The 24,027-nt window shown below is 35.4% G+C and overlaps 1 protein-coding gene across 2 annotated transcripts in view; it reads right to left on the minus strand.

Annotated features, from left to right (window-relative positions):
- Positions 1–24,027, minus strand: part of LOC145246045 (armadillo-like helical domain-containing protein 3) — a 148,580-nt gene that overhangs the window by 106,347 nt on the left and 18,206 nt on the right. For both annotated transcript variants that reach the window (XM_080107884.1, XM_080107883.1), the window contains exon 3: positions 20,157–20,213. In XM_080107884.1, the coding sequence (XP_079964010.1) occupies positions 20,157–20,213 (57 nt within the window). The remainder of the gene's footprint in view (positions 1–20,156; positions 20,214–24,027) is intronic.

Here is a 24,027-nt window from a genome sequence, read left to right on the forward strand (position 1 = left end):
CATCAAACGAAGCGATTTCCACAACAAGCACCAGATGTTGTCAGCCAGCTTCTATCAATAAAATTGTTTTGTATTTTCCTTCGATTTTAGGGGCGACACATGCATAAAAAAAAATCAAACTCACTCTCTTTGTTGCACTAGAAGAGGTTCTGTACGAGAGAAACTACATCATGTTCAAATTCCTTAAGGGGCTGCAACAGTCATTTGTCTTCAATACCTTTGATAAAAGTATGAATACATTGCTATACTTCCTAACTAAGGATAAAATACTAGGGAAGACTGGATTCTCAAGCCTTGATAGAAAACCCTGTTTAGAAAAAAGAAAATTCTATAAATGACACCAGTTCGTTTCCGCTTATCCCAACATTATTCTGATCATTTTGGATGTCTTCTTGCAATCAGACTTAAGAAATTCTGGGTGAAAATTGCAAAAACCTTGTTTAAATATGAACTCCATATGATGTAATCACCCTGTCAAAACATTCACAGCACTTCAAAACTGGAGGTATAAAGTATTTTATTAAATAAAAAAACAGTAAAAGTGATCTGGTTGACCACCTTTAAGAAGTTGGGTATTTGTTGTTGAATGTATTATGTTTTGGGGTTAATTATTTAAAAACGTATTATTTAACATGGAGAAGGGAGAGTGTTTTGTAACTATTCTGTACTTTAACCTAACAATTTAATCCCAAATTCTTAAAGGTAAGTGTTCCAGTGGTCAACCAGTGCACTTTCACCAAAAAATCTTTACATTAGCAATCACAATCGTTGCCTATTCACCATCCCTATTTTCTTTTATCTCTCACTAGTTCCCACTCAGAGATTGACTTGCTTGTTTTCAGGGGGTTTTTCAGGTGATAATGCCATGCATCTTTTAGTTGTATGAATCTATTATAATCTATTGGGATATATGTGAAAATGTGCCTTTCCAACACATGCCAGTATGTAAAAAAGCAGTTTTAAGCTGAATATGAATAGTAGGGTAGACTAGTCTCCCTAGGCTTTATAATGAAACTTATCTAGGAGACAGAAAACTCTGAAATAACATCAGTCTTTTACACTTATATATAGTGCGTCAAGTCATTTTTAGGAATTGCAGTTGGAGATTGAACAACCCTTGTTAGACTATAAAATCCTCATCAAACATCTTTCAAATCTGAAAACAGAAGATATTAATCTTGATCTCAAAAAAAAAAACCTAAAAACAGCAAGTTAGTAAGATTTGGACGTCTATCGTAAACCACCCAGAAGAGAGACCTCTATTCAGTTGAGAGAGACAATGGATAACTGTGAAGCAAGGGTTGCACAATCTCCAAACACACCTCTGCTGAATCAGCATTGCTCGAGTCTAGTGGCAAGAGGAAATCCAAGATCTTTTCATACTTAGCACATGATATTCCGAAATGGTCACCCATTCAGTACTGACAAGGCTCAATGTCGCTTAACTTGAGTGATCTAAAAAAAAAACATAAAAACTGAAATAACTCGAAGGAGCCTTAGAAATCAGTGTTCCTGTACTACAGAAACTCATCAGCTTGATTACAACTAAATCAAGTCTTAAAAAGTTTGTTTCTACTTTCATAATTTGATAAGTGACTGTGATAGGAGCAAAGTCCAATTTTACTATTGTGTAATTAATTGAATATGAGAGGCCAACACAAAGAGGTCAAGAATTTTAAGAGTATGACTGTCAGAGAAGGAGGGGATGGGATAAGATCTGAAAATTGTTTACACACATGAGACTCTTTTCATCTATACCAGTCGAGGTACATTGTGGCATCATTATGACAACTTAGGGCATAAATTGAATCGTCAGATCCTTTATTTGTCAAAATCAGGGATCATTTAGTTTGGTCTTAGTAGGTGCAACCTCCCAGACATTACCTCCTCTTTTTGGAGTAGGTGGTTATTGCTGGTTGCTTATACTGACAAACACCGATAGATCCACTTGTAGCTACTTTTATACCCAAGCAGAAGGGAAGCTGGTTTTTAGCACATTCTGGACTTGTTCCACATATTGGTGCAGTGGGAAACACGTTCGGTTTAACTCTAAGTGCCCTCTATCAGGCATGAGCACCTCCTTTGGATTAGCAATACACATGAAAAAAATTTAATTACTAGAATAAAATAAAATACGCATCAAGTGTACTTGAAAACCAAATTACGCAATTTTATGAAAATAAACAAATATTTTACTTGTTTGAAATTTATGATTTAAATATATTTCGGAGTTAAACTCCATCCTCAGTATTCTGTTTGTTTCTTTTTTTTCTTCTTTTTTCTTGCCATGTTATAAAGTTGGAGAAAGAAAAGTCAGTAGTAAAGATCCACGCGTTGTCTCTTAGCGGTTTTATTTTGGAATGCAGGGAATGGTGCATTGGCTACGCAAGATTAACGCCAGAGGTGTGAGTTATATACCTCGAAAATATATTTAAATTATAAATTTCAAACAAGTAAAATATTTGTTTATTTTTGTAAAATTGCATTGTAATTTTGCTTTCAATCACACTTGATGCATATTTTATTTTATTCAAATTAAATCAACGCTTCTATAACTGAACTTACACCCTTGACGTAAATTACTAGACTTTTTAACCCATAAAAAAATTAGCAAAAGTTATAGTCTGTTAACTTATAATAAGTGCTTTAACCAAATTGATCATTAAATATATTTAAATCTATGCACAGTTTTCCATCAAATATTAGTCTGTAATAGACTTTAACGACGTATTGAACAAATATTATAATACTTAATTTTCTGCATCTTATAACGACAACGTCCAATACAGCATTTATAGCAAGATCAGCTCAGTAGTTTCCAACAAAAAGTAGAACTTACATACTAATCCTTATTAATCCTTAACTGTACATCGAACAGATACTACAATAGTTTGCTACACATTATTATAACAAAGATCTATGCAAAATTTGAGCCAGATCGACATTGACTCAGTAGTTACTGAGAAAAAGTTGAACTTGAAAAAGAAATCTCTATTAATCCCTAATTATGTATCAAACAGATACCACAATATTTAGTTTGCTGCACTTTATCATAACGGGTCATACAAAATTTCAGCGAGATCGATCCAGTAGTTTCCAAGAAAAAGTTGAACAGTTAGACAAAGAGAAATATAATATAGATATCTTAATAATGGCATATACAGAAAGAATTTGATGATCTAAAAAAAAAAAAAACTGATGCGAACAAAAGTAAAAGAAAATGCTTTAGTTCCAAACCAAAATATTTTCTCGAGTGACCTTAGTGTATCCAAGAACGTTTTCATTTTTTTTTTACATAGGAGACCACTCGAGGATAAGAGTTAATGGTTGTACATTAGTCAATGGGATTATAGCATAGTAATCGTAAGTAGTGGAAATTTGGTTAATTGGATTACTTAGGGGGACGGTTCATCCAGAACTTGTTTACATTGGACTTGATGACAATTAAATTGTAGTCAGCTGGAAATCAAGCAAACGGAAAATGGTTCTATAGGCATGCAGTTCTAAGAAAGAAGCTTTGTTCATGGAATCTACGTTTACATTTACGCACAGATAAAGAGTGGGGGAATTATTGATAGTGGTTTTGGCTAGACGAGTATTTTTTGTGAAAGTTTGTCGAGGGGGACCATAGACTGAAACTCAGACGAGCACTTGCCATGAAAATAATGCTAAAGCAGAGACAGGCTTGCAACGTCTCTTCTGTAGGAAAGAGGTTGCAAGGAAGAGAAAAGGGCATCCCCCACTAAGCTACAAAGTCTATTTGGAACTCTGTCAAGGCAGGATAAGCTACCTCTAGCAGCTCCTTTTTTTTTTTTTTTTTTTTTTTTTTAAAACAAAGGAGTCTCCATTTATCAAGGCCCAGAATCCACTCGAGGATAAGGGTTAATAAGCACACAGGGGTCAATGGGACAATGTCGTAGTAATTGTTAGTAGTGGAAATTTGGTAACTTGGATTATTTAAGGGAATGGCTCATCAAGAACTTGTTTACATTAGACTTGAAGACAACCATATTATACTTAGTTGGAAAGCAGGCAAATGGAAGAGAGTTCCACAGGTGTGCAGCTCTAAAAAAAGAAACAAGAAACTTTGTTCATGGAATCTACGTTTCAGATAAAAATATGTGGGGAAAATTGTTGACAGTGGTTTCAGCTAGATGAATGTTTCTCGTGAAAGTTTGATGAGGGAGGAGCATAGATTGGAGTTCAGACAAGCACTGGCCATGAAAATAAAGATAAAGGCTTGCAATGTCTATTCTTTGAAAAAGAGGTTGCAGGGAAGAGGAAAGGGCATCCCCCACTAGGCTACTAAGTCTGTTTTGAACTCTGTCAAGGCAGGATAAAATCTTTCTAGCAGCTCCTGGCCAGATGTGTCAACAGTACTCCATCCTTGGACGTACCTGGCTTATATAGGTAGAAAATTGCATCAGCAGTGAGATATCTAATAGATCAGTAGAAGGATCCCACCATTTTCCCAGTGACCTTGGCAACCGATTTTCAGATCAGGACTAATGCTCAAGCCCAGGATATGGAGTCTCCTCAAGATGAGAGCCATTCATTTCAATTGATGCCAGATGGGGATCAGAACACTGATGATATAAAAACAAAAGCTTGGTTTTAGATGCATTAAAAGTAACCAGCCACCTCTTTCCCCACTGTATCACATGCTCAAGATCAGAGGAGAGAGAATCAGAGAGAACTTGGTCATTTATGGCCTTTGATGTACTGCCATAGATGATAGTGTCATTTAGTATAAATGTCTACAAATGATCTAAGGATGTGATTTGGAAAATTATTGATGTAGATTAGGAAAAGAGTTGGGCTCAGGATGGTTCCCTGAGGAACACCAGCATTAATACTGTGAGCTTCTGATTTCTGCTAATCAATCACTACTCTTATGAACCTATCAGAGAGAAATGATTTAATAATTGAGAAGACATTTCCACCTATACTGTAACAGGAGATCTTGTGAAGTAAACCTTTATGCTATACTCTATCAAAGGCCTTTGATATGTCAAGAGCAACTGCCCTAGAAAGGAAGCCTCTGTCAAGAGATTCGCTAATCCTATGAGATATAACCGTAAGCACATCTGATGTAGATCTAGCAGAATGGAAACCACATTGTATGTCACTAAGAAGTTTATTTTTGCTGAGGTTGTTGACTATTTCTCTATTTAACAGATTCTAGCAACTTACTCATGATGTATAGGAGACTTATTGGTCTGTACTGAGAGGGAGATGAGCGATCACCTGAATTCTTAAATACAGATGAGGTTTTCCAGGGTGACGGGAAGTAATTCTCCTTAAGATAACGCTTAAACAGCTTTGTAAATATGGGAGCTAGTTCTGGTTGAAGCTTTTTTAGCACTATAATAGGAATGCCGTCAGGGCCAGTTGCTTTACTGGAATCAAGGTTTTTGATTAGCTTGGCAACATCACGCACAGATATTTGTATGTCGCATAGAAATTTTTCTGATACAGAAGGAAATATTGGGGGGTTGGTAGCCTTGGTCGCATAGGGTAGAATTAGCTGCAAAGTTCTTGGCAAAGAGTTACTTCAGGTCCACTGATAATAGTTGGGATAGAGCACACGCTTCTGTTCAGGATTCTGTTCGCTATTTGCCAAAACTGATGGAACCAAGCCACTGCTTTGGACTTGACGGACTGAGCATACAACTCTCTTGTGTTCTTTATTATACATTTTTATCTGCTTATTTATAATGTGTGCTTATTAACAACTAACTAGTCTTCAACACAAAACATGTAAGTTCTTTCATTTAGTGAAAAAAAATTAAAAGCAAATCTCACGGACATAGTTGTGAAAAGCATACAAAAAAATAAAGTAACTTTCTTTATAAACAAGTGCTTGCTATAAAAAAACATAGCTCAAGTTCATAAAGATGGCGACTATGTTTTTTCAACAATTTTCATTTTGTTGTTTCATGTAACTTGTTATGACTTGTTTTTATTATTTCGATATTTATGAAGAGATAATACGATGCTAAAATAATAACATTATTAAGAAATCTATTCTTAATATGGGGATGGAATGGGATTGGTGTTTTATAATTATTCTGTACTTTTACTTAACAATTAAATCAACAAAAGACACTGTAAAACTTGAATTTAACTTAAAAATACTATCAGAAAATAGCACAGTACCTTTCTTGCATAAGCAGAATTATTCCTTTTAAAAACATGGTTTTAATAAATGAAAAGGTTAAAAACAATGTAAAAACTCATTTCACTAAAGAATTTCTTTGGCTGAAATAGGAATTCCACTTATTTATTTGGTGTAAATAAACTTTGTTGAAAAGAAAACCGAGCCTATATCTCGGTTCTTTCATTTTACTTAAAATCCTTCGATGCATATGTAATCGATTGTTAAGAAAAAGCGTTGAAGAGAAAGATGTTTACTTGCCCCACCACCACTCAAATAATATGACATATGTACCTCAAAGAATTGATGATTTAAAAAAATCGTAAACTTCCTTGCATATGTAATCTATATAGCTATAAAAGAGAAAATGTGTGTGTGTGAGGACACTTCTCAACCTATATACTCAACAAATTTTTGATTTACAGACTTGAATAGAATATTCAGACATGTGAAAAACTTTTTAATTGGTTTCATTCGGAAAAAATGACTGATAATTGAAAAATTGGTACATGGGCATAGTCAGATTTTTATCTGTTTGTCAACTGTTTCACGACTGTGCATGCGCGGTTGAGAAACAGGTTCGTTATGTTAAGGATAAGTAGGTTTAAAAATACATTTAAAGATCCTGTCAAGCTGGTGTAATGGTTATTGTACTGGCTTCACTGTTTTTAGGTTTTGATTCCGATCTCAGCTCAAGTATTATTTTTTACTTATAGAAGTGAACTCTTTAGAAAGAAATAATACTTGCAGTTTTGACATTGTTTTTAACCTTTTCATTTATTAAAACCATGTTTTCAAAAGAAATAATTCTGCTTATGCAAGAAAGGTATTGTGCTATTTTCTGATAGTATTTTTAAGTTAAATTCAAGTTTTACAGTATCTTTTGTTGATTTAATTGTTAAGTAAAAGTACAGAATAATTATAAAACACCAATCCCATTCCATCCCCATATTAAGAATAGATTTCTTAATAATGTTATTATTTTAGCATCGTATCTTCTCTTCATAAATATCAAAATAATAAAAACAAGTCATAACAAGTTACATGAAACAACAAAATGAAAATTGTTGAAAAAACATAGTCGCCATCTTTATGAACTTGAGCTATGTTTTTTTATAGCAAGCACTTGTTTATAAAGAAAGTTACTTTATTTTTCTGTATGCTTTTCACAACTATGTCCGTGAGACTTGCTTTTAATATAATTAATATAATCATAAATATAAATAATAATGATAAAAATAAATATAATCATGTTAGTAGTAGCAAAAAAATCTGTAAAAACTTTGTAAAAATCTTTTATCATAGACAATCTGACTGTTCAACAGATCTGGCTTGTTAGGACTTCAGATATATCATTCTTCAGTGCAAGGACCCGAATGTATATTCATATAAGTTGTACCACTAGTTATATAGGGTTCGAAAAAGAGTCTCCAAACTAAATTAGGGATAGTTTTCTCAGTGCTACGGACATCTCCAAAGAAGACCCCAAACATCGGTACATATGCTTTAGAGTAGCCCTTTCAACACAGCATTTATATTTGCCCTCTACCATCCCCATCATGATGGAGTAGCTATCTTTGAGAACATTGTTATACAAATTGATAATACCTTGTCTGCTCATATCCCAGCTATCATTCACATCTATAATAATGTTGAATGGCTAGACCACTCAAACACGACAAATGATGATGGGAGGTTCTGTCATGATTTCTCCCTTGCTTATGACTTGACACAGATTATTAACGAACCCACTCTGGTACTCTAACGGTATACTCGGAACTGCGCTCATACTGAGTTCTGTCTACGCTAGGATCGTTTTATCACTCAGTTGTTTTAGTAATGATAAAAGCAAAGTATAACAAAACCTCATCGAACAGTATATAGATAGTCAATGGCCGACTGGAACGATTTCTGAATGTTCATATCGAGCCTACCCCTACACAATGTTTAAAACGAAAGTATCCAATATAGTATCCGACTTAACTGTCAGCATAGACAGCTATATATTCTCCAAAACCTTTCAACAGGAACCAAGCAGCCAATCATGGTACACCCCTGAATGTGCTGCCGCCATCATAGATAGAAACTACATTAATTGTTTTAAACGTAATAGATGTTTTGAAACTAGATTGGCCTTAAAACTGCCAACACTCACGACCAAAGGATTATAGAAAATGCAAGACAGTAAAATGCTCAGTCTATCAAGTTCAACGTAGAATAATACAAACTTGACTCCCAGGAGTTTTCGCAAATAACAAGATCTTGAACAGATGCATATCCTCTATCCTAATCATCATCAATGGGTCTGAGGTGATTTTGTCAGTATCTGACAAAGACAAACTCTTTGCCAAGAACTTTGCAGCAAACTCAAACCTATGCTATCAGAACTACCTACCTCCCAAATTTCCTCCCAAGACCAAAAATAATCAGTGCGACATCTACATATCTGTTTTTTAATTTGCCATGCTAATCAAAAATCTTCATGCCAGCAAAGCAACTAATCCTGACAATATTTCAGTAATAGTACTCAAAAAGCTGCGACTGGAACTAGCACTCATGCTTGCAAAGCTGTTCAATTGATGCCTAAAAGAGAAATACTTCCCAACAACTTGGAAAATCTCATTTGTCTATCCAGTATTTAAAAATACTGAAGATTGGTCTTCTGCATCTCAGTACAGACCTTGAGCATATGGTGCAATGTGGCAAAAGGTAACTAGTTAATTTTAATGAATTTAAAACCAAGCTTCTACCGTTTCACCACCCATGCTTTGAGCCCCACTTGGGCCCCAATTGATATAAATGGCTCTCGTCTCAAAGAAGCACCCCACTTCTAGAACTAACCGTCACTCCAGACCAAAAATGAAAGACTTATATCAAATCTATTGCCCAGGTTGCTGGAAAAATTGTTGTATCATTCTACCGCTCCAGAATGTATCTAACTCCCGACTCAATTCTCTACCTGTAAAATAGCCAAATACAAATAAAATAGAGTACTATTGCCACATCTGGAGTGGAGCTGCTCGGGGCACCCTATTCTGCCTTGATAGAGTCCAAAATCAGCTTCGAAACCTAGTAGAAATGTCCTTTTCTGCAACCTCTTTCCCACAGAAGAAATATTGTGAGCCCGTCTCTGCTCTACCATTATTTTCATGTTAAGTACTCATTTGCGCTTCAATTTATAGGCCCCCCCTCTCCTCCCCCCGGTGAAACTTTCACGAAAATCACTCATCTAGCTAGAACGACCATCAACAGTTTCTCCCAACTCTCTATCTGTATTTAAATCTAAACGCAGATTCTGAGAACAAAGCTTCTTTCCTAGAACTGCCCGCCTGTGGCACTCTGTTGCATTGGCCTGCTTTCCAGCTGACTACAACATGACTATCTTCAAGTTCAATATAAACAAGTTCTTGTTGAGCCATCCCCTTCAATAATCAAATTCTACCTAATATCTACCACTAACGATCACTATGCTGTTGTCTCAATTACTACTGTACACTCATTAACTCTTATCCTCAAGTGGCCTTCAAGTCTTGATAAGTGGTGAATCCCTTGTAAAAATGAAAAATATTGGCTAATCCCCAAGCTCTGACCCATAGCTACAACGTTGCATCCCTACGCTTGTTTTATAAGTACTTTAATGGAATGTGTTCTGATGAACTCATAGCACTTGTTCCCTCTTGACCTTCACACTCTCAACCAACCCGACAAGCAGCAAAATTCCACTCCTTCATTGTTCTTTCACAGGAACCCCTCACTCAATTCACTGTCCCATGAGGCTGGAAAGCCTTCTACTCTAATAGATTCTTTCCTCGAACTGTAAGATTTTGGAATTCCCTCTGTTTCCTGCTTTCTTAACTGTACTCTTATATAAAAGTTTAAGTGCAATATGAACAGACGTCTCATTATTCAACTTCCTACAATTCCCTATTAGATACAATTCCAAATAGTAGCCCTTACAACCAAGAGGCAATACACCGTTTAAGGTGAAAAGATTTTAAAAAAATAATAAAAAAAAATAATTAGCTGTTGCTAAACCATCTCACAAGCTTTGAAAATTGATTTGAATCAGCTGGTTAGATTGCATGATTTATGACAAATGTCCTATCGGCTTACAGTCATGAGACTTAATGATTAAGAATGATAAATGCAGGTGTGGTGGAAAGGATACAGATTGATCGCTCACATCTATCATTTACTTATAATGGTCTCCTTATGTCAATAAAAAAGACAATGTTAGATCAACAAAAAAAAAGAGATCAAATTTTTTTTTTAAGAACATGTTAGAGCAGGAATTCCAAACCTAAACTTTTATTTTCATTTATATAATTATAAAACTTTGAGGACTGTTCGACCGCCCTTGCTTGTATCTTGTCTATATAAAACATTGTTGTCACAGAAACCAGTTTGCATTTCATAAAATTCACACTATTTTCCACAGTTCAACCATATTAGAGTGCAAATAAACTTCAATCTTTGCATAATTTGTAGACATCGTTTCATTCATGAAACTATGTTTTGTTATGTTTTGGTGTTATCTGCTAGTACTCAAATCATATTTTATTTTTACTTTTGAAATCATAACTATATATTGGATGTAATATAACATGAAATTATTGACTATGATAATAAATACAAAATTTGTATGAATTAAAACATATTTAAGTGTATTTTATGACCAGGTAACGCAAGGTACCCTTGCTAGTTATATCTAAAACTTCTAACATGAGCATATAGATCTTTGCAAAATATTAACAATGATACTAAATTTATTTTAGTAATGCCTAAATTATCCACCAAATTATAACCGTTCAAACATGGTTGAAAATTTGTAAATTTATCATCTTGTGTGCTATCAGTTCACAAATCCATTTCCACAGGGTGTAATTAAAAATACAGGTTTTGAGCACAAGTAAAATCCTTGTATTATGTCATCTTGTGGTAAATTAAAATTAAAGAATTGAAACAATAATCTATACTCCTATAATTTTTTTTTGTTTTGTGTGTACTAGCATTTCAGCCCGGCGTTGTCTGGGTGTTTGGAGGTGTATGTTGAGCAAAAAAAAAAAGCGCGGTTAATTTTTTTTTTAACTTTGACCCCTAATATGACCCCTTAACACTTATTGTTTTGGGCTCAAATCAAGTTATTAAGTTAGATCCATGTCCAAAGAACCTATATCTAAAATTTCAAGTTTTTAGACAAAAAATTGGCGTAGAAGTTTGGTAGAGTTTTCAAAGGTTAAATTGTTGAGCTTTGACTCCTTACTTTCTGGCTGAAAACCGATTACAAAGATTTTCCCAAATCTCAGTACCCTATATATCAAATTTCGAGTCTGTAGACTGAAAATTGACAGATATTGTGTAGGGAAATGTACACAGACAGACACACACACAGACACTTTTACTTTTATAGATATATAGATCGATATTCATATTAAAAACTCTTTTTTCTATTTATTTAAAAATGAAATACAATTTTGCTGTATAAGGGTTATGGAATTGCATTCATCTGCAAAAGATCTAGCTAATTTGCATATTCTTTAAACATTCATTTTAATTAATTCTCTATTATTTTTTTTTATTTTCTTATGGGATGATCATCCTTAGTTAACTATTACGTGTAATTCTATTCATGCAGATATTCTACATGATTTATACTTGCGTAATATTTGTGTAAAAAGGTTATAGCAAACACAAACCTCTTTCTATATATATTTATATATGCATATATATATGTATATGTTTAAAAAATTTTGCCTACCAAACTCCTGTCAATTTTTGGTCTACGGACATGAAACTTAATATATAGGGTATTCGAACCCATGTGAAACTTTATATTTGGGCTTTACTTGGGGAAAATCGGTACAAAAGAGTGAAAATTAAAAAAACTGGAATTTGCCAAGTGAAAGTCAAATGATGGCATTACAAACATGCATGCGTAACGTAATAGCTATTGGTTCATGTTTTAATTTTTAGCCTTGCAACAAACTTGTCTTCAAAGCTCAGGAATTAATGTCAAAGGAAAAAGTAAATCGTAAGCTAAATGTTTTGGTTTCGATTCCTGGTGGTGACGCACAAGTCATTCTTTTTTAACTCCTCAAATCATGTATTGGGTCGAATATAATATAATAATAAATATGAAATCTGCATTAATCAAAATATCATATTTAAGCGTCTTTTACAACCGGGCAATGCCAGGTGGCCCACTAGTTAATAGATAAAGTCAATCAAAACATTGGGCCAACCCATTACCTTTCAGAAAACAAAAAAACATACAAAAATGACGCATGGAAGCAAACTTTGTTCATATAAAATTCATTGCAACAACTTTTCACTGAATCTTTATAATAATGATACATAGTAATATAGAGATCAAGTTAGGTTTTCTTTTAATGGTAAATAAATAACTGAAATTGTAATAACTGGTTAGAACATATGCACTGCTTAAGTACTGAATAATTATGCCTACAGCTTAGGATCAGTAGGTATGGAATGATTTGCTAATAATGTTAAACTATCTGGTAGATAATTATAAAATGGAATAACACACAAACAAGTTGTAATATTGGGAAGATACTTGGAAATTAAAGTTGAACATATTGACACTCATGGGATTAGTTTTCTGAATTTTTAAGATGAGGATTGATTATTTATGATATGGAGTATTCAGACTACTGTTTTCATCTTGAGTGTTATTTGCACAATGTTTCCGACAATGCAACCTCCAATCTTCTTCAGGTGTATCTTGTTGAACTCGAAAATCTTGCTGTCAAACTCAGGAATCTGCACGGAATTTCAAACAGAACTCATTTAATTCACAGGAGTAGCATGCTCTCGTTCTGCTGGCCATAACTGGGTAAAAGTCTCAAGTAATTTGCAATTGTATTCTTAGCATAAACTGCACTGACGATTGACCTTTCAACCTCCAAAAGAGTTTCACTTAGAACTGAATTTTACCTAATACTTTATCCATTATGCCACAGGTTTGGTGAATAAAATGAAAGAGATTAATATATGAATGTTTACACTTAACACAGCAGCTGTCACTTGAATTCGACTATCAAGCCATACCTAGGGTTAAATTTAAACAAAATAAGATACAATCTCAACATAAACACAAACTATAACCTACAGGTGCAGTTCAAACAAATTCACAGTGCGCCACACACAAAGACATCTGTTGACTGCCAGTCAATTAGTCTTGTAGCAAAAGGATTATCAAGTTCTTTTTCATGATTTTGTCCAGATTAAAATAGGTGTTGGACCACTGATCATTGGAAAATTAGTGTTGTGCATGTACTACATATTGTATTCAGGAATATTAAAATCGAATTTATACTAAACAACAGTATATTGTATTTATTTGCTTCCCCACCAAAGCAAATTAGGCACAAAGCCGTTTTTAATGTGGGGTAAAAACCAGCTCCCTTAAAAGTAGGCAAAAAGGGGGCACTCTGGTTACCAAAAATAATAATTGTCCCAGTATAAAGGGTTTCCCCTCCATTGACTGGGACAAATTATCTTAAGTGCAGCATCTGCAGAACAGGGTATTTATTTGCTCCCCCACCGAGCAAATTAGGAACAAGGCCGATTTTTAATGTGAGGAGTGAAGGGGAAATGGGGACCAACTCCCCGGGGAGTAGGGGAGCTGGATAGTGACAATTGGTATGAAGGGTTGCCCCTACATTGACCAAGGTCTTATATGTGGGATTGCCCCCACATATGGTCTTTGCTTGCAGTATCTGCCGGAACAGATACTACACTTTGAGATATTAAATCCTTTATTCATGTTAAAAATATATTGAAAATCAACAATGAACAAAAAACTTAGGCACATGGCCAACTAAAAAGGGGGGGGGGAGATTGTGGGTGTCGTTGGTCATCCTTGTCAATCCAGAACTAAACAAAATTAAAAGTTTCTCCCAGCTAGTATCTTTCACCATAATACCGCATTCACCCTTTCATACTGGGGGGACATCCTACTTAACTCCCAATTTTTAAAACATTTTTTATTGACGTGTAAAAAAAAAAAAAGATAACAATAAAAATGGTACAATAATTCATTTGTGTAGAGGGCGGGGGAAAAAAAGGTGGGGGGTGATTAGTAGGACCCTCCCAACCCCGTCTAGTTGATAGACTGCCCGTTCCACTAGGTTTGTAAAAGGAACTTGGCTTCTGCGGGTCAGTCTCTAAGTGAGGATGCCCTCTAGATGGTGGTGAATGGAGAAAAGAAAATTTTGTGGGTAAGGAATGGGGGTTAGTTTTTATTTCTTTCTCTCAAAGATGAGTGAAATTTAGAGGAGGGGGTGAAAACAAAAATTGCAAGAAGGAGGGGGTGGGGATCTTGGAGGCTTCCTAATCAGAGAGGGATGGAACACACACTCAGCTAGCTGAGAGGCTATTTGTTAAATTTTACTTTACGGAACTGAGCGTTCCACACCTAGGCGAGGAGCACGTATTCAAATTTGGCTCCTCTTCATACACACAGACTTGCTACATGTATCCATCTTCTGTCAAATGCCGCGCGATGCAGCCTTCTTCTATCACATCTGATCTTCACCCATAGTTGGTGTTTAAAGAAAGCGATCAGATCCTGATCAGAAAAAGACAACACCCCCCAGCAACCTTGCAGACGCGACGTCCAAATCACCATTCTCGCCACGGCCAGGATTGTAACGTAGACCATTTGTCTTTCCCGGTCCCACGGTGGCCTCACATTGTCCACGACATTGGATACGGTAATTGGGCGAGGATGCTCAGGATCGATGCGAGCCGTCACCTCACTGACATATGACCAGTACCGACGGAGTTTGCGGCAATTGAAGAAAGCATGATCAGTCGTTTCCACAGCCGTTGTCCCACAACGGGGACAATCAGGCGACTCCAAAAACCCAGAACTGCATTGTACGTTGTTGAGTGGAAGTGCATTTCAGGCCAATCGCCAGGTCAGAGAGAACTCCGAATTGTTCATATGACTCAAACCTGGCACCTAGCTCCACGCGGAGCAGAATTCACTCTGCTGCCAAGCCAAACGCGTGCATAGCGGGTCGTCGGCAGCCCCCTTCACTAGATCCCTGCGGAGTTCCCTACGGGTAGCAGTCACAAGGTCGCTAGACCTTGGTAGTCGTTTTAGCGCGGCTCAGCACTCTTTCATGTAGGCAGATTCTCCCCGTGGCCTGCGACGGCTCTCAATAAAAGGGTCAAGAATGAGGTCGGGGAGACGGCAGTAACCACGGGGTGCCACGGTTGGTCATCTTGCATATAGTGGCTCAAGAAGGCCAGCCTCTCAGCGTCTCGATGACACTTCAAGCCTTCCTCACACGGATGTTGAATACAGACCTGTCTGCTCACCCAGTGTCTTCCTCTGTCCCAAAGAAGCGAGGACAAGAGTTCAACAAGAGCTGTTAGGTGTTGTGCAGGCAGGGGAAGTACGGCCAGTTGGTAAAGGATGAGAGGAAAGACGTAAGTGGCACACGCCTCAGCTCTACCCTTTAAAGAAAGTTTCCTAGGAAGCCACGAATTGACTGCAGCCTCCACCTTTGACTGTACCTCCAACCAATTTTTATCAAGCTGGAGACCCGGTCCGAACCACACGCCGAGGATCCGAACCGGGCCATCTGTCCAGCTGAAGGGCACCGGGAGGTTGGCGTTGCCACTCCAGGCACCCAACCGCAGTCCTACCGACTTGCTGCGGTTTATCTGGGTCCCTGTAATTCTTTCATACTGAGCGAGCGCCTCCGACACGATCTCGATGTCTTTGAAGCTAGACACAAGACCGTGACATCATCGGAGAACGCGAATACCTTGGCAGCTGAGCCACCGGGTATTACAATTCCGTGCAGGGCCGAATTTGTCTCCCCACGTCTCAGTAGATACTACACTTTGATCCCGGCCCGAAGGCCAAGTACTAAACAACAGTATATACAAAACATATATGGAGAATGTGACCTGTGGGAGTTAGTTTTGATGAGATATTTAAAGCAAATAATTATATTTGGTTTATTGTAGGAAAATTATTATTTCAAGAGACCCAGGTATCTATCTAAATGAACAGATGTGAAAGTTATTTTTCATTTATCACATCTATATTATCATCAAAACAGTTTACTGCTATTTAAATCAATAAAAAAACATATTTTTAAATATTGTACGTTATAGTACTCTAGAAGTGTAAGCCATTTTGAGTTTCAGATGGTTCGCCGTTACACACAAGTCCTGGTAGGTGACTTGTTTGTAGTAGACAGTTCCACAGAACAAAATATTTTTACTGTGTCGAAACCCGGGAAAAGAACATGTGAAATTGCTCCAAAAAAGGTTTAATATTTATGAAGCAATTCTGGTTTCTGATTGGTTGGTAGCAGAACGTGAATTAATTTGATTCGTCAGTTCTTAGCAGCATCGTTAATAAATAGAATCGTCCGACTGTTTGGGATCATACCCCATTAACATGTCCAAAATATTGCAACAAGTACAAACAAAAAAAACTTAACTGAATGCCTAATTTGCATAAATATTCTTTTAATCAGTTCATAATAAATTAATGTTTGTGTTATTCATTTATAATTTTATTGTCCTATTTTATTTCTCTCTATATATGTATGAAATAATTTTGTCAATATAAAAAGCAATTAATTAAAGTTATTTGAAAAAAAAGAATTTTTAAAAAATGAAAGAGTTCCCCGTATCCCCTACATAAACAAATCATTACTCAGGCGAATTGATTTCTCTATTTATTGTATTATGACTATATTTAAAAGAGAGATGGGGTGCCTGGCATTACCCGGTCATAAAAAAAAAATACGAAAAAGTAAAATCTGCTTAAATATAATATTTTAATTTATAAAAAAAAATTATGACTAGGGTGTCATCAGCCAGAATGGAAACCGAAAGCAAAATTTGTATGCAATAAAAGCAGATAGATAGACAGACATATTGAGTTTTTCTGGTCGTGAAGTAATAAATAGAAGAAATGGAGGGTAGAGTTGGTAAGTACACTTTAATTTGAAAAACAAAAGATACAGTTAAAAATATGGAACGTGATTATTGGGCAGTTCGAAAAAGTTCAAAATAAACGTTTTTATAGTTATCATGGTAAGGCTATCCAATGATAGAAAAAAACTAAACAGAAACAAAAAAAAAAGATGCGTGCCGGACGCGAACTCGCAAAAGAGAAGTCCATAAGCGAGTATGTTATTCACCAATGTTATTACTCGTTAGTCTATTATATAAAGAAAAGTCAGTTATTAGTGTGTATGTCCAGCTAAAAGTAAGAAAATAAAAAATGGACCACCATGAATATGGTACCAACTGAAAGAACAAGGATCCAGATGTATAATCTATATATCTATAAAAATGAAAATGTGTGTGTGTGTGTGTGTGTGTGTGTGTGTGTGTGTGTGTGTGTGTGTGTGTACATTTCCCTATCAAATAACTCACTTTTCAGTTTAGAAACTCGAGATTTCACATATGGGGTACTGAGATTTAGGAAAATCTTTTTAATCTGTTTTCGGCCAGAAATTTGGCTGTTAAGGGGGCATACTTCAATGATTTGACCTTTGAAAACTCTACCAAACACCATCAATTTTGGGTCTAAACACTTGAAATTTTAAATGTAGGTTACTTGGACATAGATCAAACTTTTTCATTTGATTTGAGCCCAAAAACTAAATGTCAAGGGTTAAAATGGAGGTCAAAGTTTAAAAAAAAATTTACCTCTGCAGTCTCTACTGAATTACTCAGCCAATTTCTGGTTTAAACATTTGAAATTTTACATAAAGAGTATTCAGAGATAGAGCAAACTTTTTAATTGGTTTGGGTCGAAAATTTGAGCTGCCGAGGGGTCAAAATTCAAAAGATTTGACCTTTGCGGTGTTTAGCAAACCAATTTTGGGTCTAAACATTTAAAATTTATAACGGGTATTCAGACATGCAAGAAGCATTTTAATCAGTTTGGGGGCGAAAATTTGACTTCCAAAAGGTCAAAGTTGAAAGAGATGACCTTTACAGATTGAAATTTTAGATGAAGGTAAGTAATATGGACATTTATTTTGATTTCACACCAAAATAATAAATGTTAAGGGGTCAAAATTAGGGTCCAATTTATAAAGAAAATAACCTCTGTGGTCTCTATGAAATGACTAAAATTATTTTGGTCTAAACATTTGAAATCTTACATAAAGTATATTCACATGTAGGGCAAGTTATGAACAGTATATAAGGGCCCGAGCAAAGCCAGGATGAACTGCTCGTATGTAAAAAAATTTTTTAAATCAATTCTTTTAGGTACATATGTCATTTTATTTGACAGGTGGGGGCAAGTAAAAATTTTGTCTTCAACACTTTTTCTTAACGATTACAATCATGAATGCTTTTCATTCCTACCTTCATTTTAAAAACATAAATTTGCAACTTCATAACGTCGTTTTGATGTTAACCAAATGGATAGCATGTTCACTTACAGTGTTCACTTTTGAGGTTCGCGCCCAGTACGGGTACTTTTTTCTTTTTCTTTTAACTAGCATGGGTGCCAGGCATTGCACGGGTGTTTTGGAGATGTAAAAGAAAAGAAAAACTTTTGGTAGGCAGGTATGTTCGAACCCAAAGCCTTGAGGCGAAGGCAGAAAAGAAAGTGATAGCCTGATAACTTACCTCGACGCTACGAGGGTTGAAATTAAAAAGTTAAGTGAATGAGTTCACACATGTGCGTAAATTTAATGAGGTCAAACATAACGCCATAGGGGAATGAAATCCCGCACTTAACTTTGGCTGTGAGGCAGTTTTTTGGTTTTGTTTCCCCAAGATGTTCGATAGTTAAAAAATGGCGGCCGACTATCTCTTTCATATGGTAAGTTTGGAAAAATGAGTTAAAAATAAAAAACTAGTCAAAATACTGTTAAAACCCGCTGAATATATATCTGCCTATGTCACAGTAACATGTATTGAGCGAGTTTCTAACAGTATTTTGTATAGTTTTTTATTTATAACTCATTTTCCCAAACTTATCAGCTCAAAGAGAGAGTCGGCCACCATTTTAAATTTTCCAATACATCGGTAAACACTGTTTTTCGAGCTGAATAAACGTGTTACATTAAATATAAACACTAAAAACATATCCAGTTAGGTAGAAAAGTAACTTATCTTGCCTTTGATAACATTTATTTGTTATATATTTGTTTTTTGACAACTTTTTCAAATTTATGTGTATAGTAATACAAAAGAGATCTTCATACATCTTTTGATTTGGAAAAAACATTTGTGGCTGTTCGCAGTAAAACATTGTTTTAATTCGTTGTTCAAAACTAATGCAATGAATAAAAGTGCATGCAAGCTATATATCTACAAAAGTTTATTTTGTTTTTTTAACCATTTTAAGCGTTTTTTTCGTCCGTGTGTATTACTATATTATATAAAGGTCAGTGTGAGTATGTCCAGCTAAAAGTCCAAACTACAAAACAAGCATACACAAAGTTGGTATATTCTTGATGAATAATATGTAAAATTTAGAAAAAAAATTATTCATTATTTGACTCCAAACTTGTGCAAATTTGTTTGGGGCATATATAAACCAGTATATATGCATTGTTGTCATCAGATTATTTGTAGACAAAATCAGATTTTGATGTCAGTTTATAACAACGTTTATTAATCAGACAGTAATAGCCACAGAGAAAATCCAACACTAAAGTACCAGGTTGTGTGTATATATAAGATTGACAGATAGAGAGCTTGTCTCTTTACACCTAGCTACACTGTGCGAGAAAATTCCTTCTCTCCTGGAATTCATATTATTCCTGTTTTACTGAGCTCACCTTCAACTCCTAAATGTCATTCAAACTTTTCTAATCAAATAATGGCCTTCTGTTATATAATAGCTCTTGCTGAATGGGTCAGACAGCTGAGCATTGGCTATTACAGTTTTCAAACATTCACATCAAAAAAATTGATCAAAGTTTTAATTTAAAATCTAATACTTTAAAATGGGAAGCAAAACACAAAAACTTACCTTTAAGAGAAATAATTCATCCCAAAAGTTTGCATTACCAGTGGAAGGGTCTTCTCCCTGAATAAGAGAAAAATCACACTGAGAAAACAGTCAAAATTTTATAAAAAAATAATTAGATTAGTAGGTGGTGTAATAGTTACAAGTACAAAATGGGGGATGTTCAACTTCATGAAAGGATCGTCTGAAAGAAGGGGAAGGGAGGTACAGTTGCCAATCATTACTGAAGTCATCATCATAATAATTATTATATAGACATTATCTTCTTTCTTTTTCTAAAGCTAGGGTCCAATGATTTCTGCCAATTTGCAATCCTAATCTCCAAGTTTATCAGCCTTGTTGGTCGATTCTGTTAAAATTCTATTGTTGAAAATCTTGGTTGATACCTTGCATCCAATTTTTCTTTGTTTTATGACAAAAGGTAATCTACCCATAAACATTGATATGATTCACCATAGTCATAGCCCCCATAATTATGACATGTATTTCTGCAACTTGTTTTTGCTAAATCACTTTTTGTTAATTATACCACTGTTTGTTTTGCTTAATACCAGCCTGCAATACTACTTACTGTGATCATCCCATCTTCCTCCAGTCTTCCATACCAAGATTCATGCATTTTTATAGCCAAATCAACATAGCCAATAGATAGTGAGGAGCTTAAAACCTGATGAAACCCAAGAGAGTCACACCAGCGTCAAATATAACAAGACGTGCCCCACCGAGAGGAGGTTGACTGGTATATGAGTTTGTTTTAGGCTTTTTGATCACGTAACACCCCAAAAGTTTTTCTAGTCATCCAGAACAACTCTCACAGCGCAACAGCTTGGCCTTGATCATCTACACAGTAACAGGGTTCATTGGTCACTTCAGCTTTCTTTGTTCTCTTCTTCCGGGTGTCCATGGGTGATGTAATTGATCATCTGTAGTCTAAAGGTAACAAAACATGATTAGGTTAATTTCCATGTACCATCACTTGGACTTAGGGTTAGCCGCTGCAACTAAAGGCATATATATTACTCTATACAGGAATCAAGAAAAGCACCAAAGAAGCCATTGATAAGTTTCTACAACTATAGGTTATAGTAACACAGGTCAACGATCTAATTACAAGTCAATTATAATACAATGGTATAAAAAAGTGTAAATGTGTGTATGGATGTTTGAATTGTGACGCCCAAAGACTATCCAAAGAAATACCCTTTTTATTTTTTGTAAAACTCAATAGTGATGGGATAATGACAGACACAAACATGTGAGTTTGTTTCTTCTTTCTTTTTAATGTTGTCACCAAGTCTGCAGATATGGGGATACGGGGAAGACCTTTGTCAATGATAGTATCAAAGCGATGAATGCCCAGCAGCAGAGGGTTTTAGCAAGCCACAATTCTATTTTTGTGTAAGTACCATATATAACAAAAGTACTCAGCTTGCGAGAGAGAAGAGTTGACGGCAGTATTCAACATTGGCATATATTTCTAAACAACTTTTTCACATCCATCTCTCGAAATACATTGTTTTCTTAGCAAAACAATGTTAGTATCACGATATCATTATCAATCCAAAATCTGCTAACTGAAGCCATTTTTCTATGGTTTTGTTTACATCATTGACCAAATAAATAGAGTCAGAAAGACAATCGAGAACTGCCCGGGCTTAGCTCTATTATAACCGTTAATAATGTAAAATTTGACTACCATAGGTGGTTGGGTCACACGCTGATCAAACTTTGCTATATTCAACCTGAAAAAAAAGCTGATATGCGAGGTCTGATCAGATTCAACATTGCATATTTAACTGATCATGGCTTTGTCATTTAAGTGAAGATTGCCAAGTGAAAACTGGGTAGAAAATCATCATCATCATCATCATATCCACTTTATCATGTTGATTCTCTTAGTCAGGGGCCGGATGCTTTCTGGGAGGCTGAAATCCCAGTGTCCAATCTTTACCATTAACCTGAAGTATAGCTGGTAACAGAATCCCCCCCCCCCGAGAAAAAAAAAATGCACCAACACACACGTAGAAACATGATAGATTTAACACAAAAAAAAAGGAGCTGCTAGAAGCAGCTTATTCTGCCTTGACAGAGTTCAAAATAAACTTCATAGCTTAATGGGGGATGCCCTTTTCTCTTACCTGCAACCTCTCTCCTACAGAAAAGACGTTGCAAGCCTGTCTTTGTTTTATCGTTATTTTCATGGCAAGTTCAGACCAGCTTTGCTTGGGCTCTATGCACTGTTCATAACTTTATGTGCATATATATATATTAAAATGTTTGACTTATGTCCAGGTACCCTACATCTAAAATTTCAAGTGTTGAGATACAAAATTGGCAGAGGAGTTTGGTAGAGTCTGCAATGGTCAACTCTTTCAACTTTGACCTCTTGGCAGCCAAATTTTCACCCAAAAACTGTTTAAAAAGCTTGCAGCATGTCTGAATACCCTTTATGTAAAATTTCAAACGTTTAGACACAAAATTGGCTGAATAGTTTGCTAGACACCACAAAGGTCAAATCTTTTGAACTTTGACTATTTGGTAGACAAATTTTTGGCCAAAAACCGATTAAAAAGCTTGCTCTATGTCTAAATACACTTTATGTGAAATTTCAAATGTTTAGACCAAAAATTGGCTGAGAGATCAAATTTTTTTTAACTTTGACCCTAATTTTGACCCTGAACATTTACTGTTTGCTGAAATCAAGTTAAAAAGTTTAATCCATGTCCAAGAAACCTCCATCTAAAATTTTAAGTGGTTAGACCCAAAATTCATGAAGGAGTTTGGTAGAGTTTTCAAAGATCAAATCGTTGAACTTTGACCCCTTGACAGCCAAATTTCTGGCTGAAAAACGATTAAAAAGATTTTCCCAAATATTAATACTCTTCATGTCAAATCTCGAGTCTGTAGACTGAAAATTGAGAGAGTAATTTGGTAGGGAAATGTAGACACACAGACAATTTCACTTTTATAGATAGATAGATAGATAGACATACTTAAACTATACGAAATACATGTTAAAATATTTCATAGTTTTAGGATTGAGTTATGTTGGAACAAATCTTCTTTTAATATTCTACTGAACTGTAATTTGCAATTAACTCGGCAAGTGACACATCTCTTATTAAATGTCTGTTGATCACACTGACACTGTTCACTCTGGTTGACACCCTTCTCCCCTCTCATTTTATATGCTATCACTCTCATTTCCATCTCTCTCTATTTGTATTAACAGTCAAAGGTAATAAAACTATGAAATTAAAGATTGAAACAGTATATTATTAACAAAAGAAAATATCATCATCAGTAATAATACTATTTAACCAATGACCGGAGAAGGGAACAGACAAAAAAGAAATGGGGGATATCTAGTAAAGAGAAAGAGACTAATTTTATATCACATCTGTATCTTTTAACATTTAAATGGCTTTGCAAGCTCACTTTTTCCTGATTTAAACAATCTAACCTGAGCTACTCAATAGGTGACTCAACAAGTTACATTTTCGCCAGTAAATCATCATCATCATTATTATTATTAGGTGATGGTGGTTAAGTGGTTAATGATATGAACTGATAACCTGGATGTGTCAAGTGCAAAACTTAAACACAAAACCTTGACAGTATTATGTTGTCTCCTTAACCAATATCAAACATGGCGACTTCTACATATGAAGAAGTTTGGCAGTTACATTAACCGAAACGTTGCGCAAATAACATTCAAGATGAAAACATTAGTCTGATTAATACAAATAAATCAATTTTTCACAGTTTTGTCAAATAGAATAGGAACCACAGGGCTCTACATTGTGAGTGAAACAGTCGCATTTGCGATTGATTTTTCGAAGTGGCGATTGTTGTTTTTTTTTCACCAACAATC

This window comes from Euprymna scolopes, chromosome 23 (assembly GCF_053919585.1).
Source record: "Euprymna scolopes isolate OS-2025 chromosome 23, ASM5391958v1, whole genome shotgun sequence".
In the NCBI taxonomy this organism is placed as follows: Eukaryota; Metazoa; Mollusca; class Cephalopoda; order Sepiida; family Sepiolidae; genus Euprymna; species Euprymna scolopes.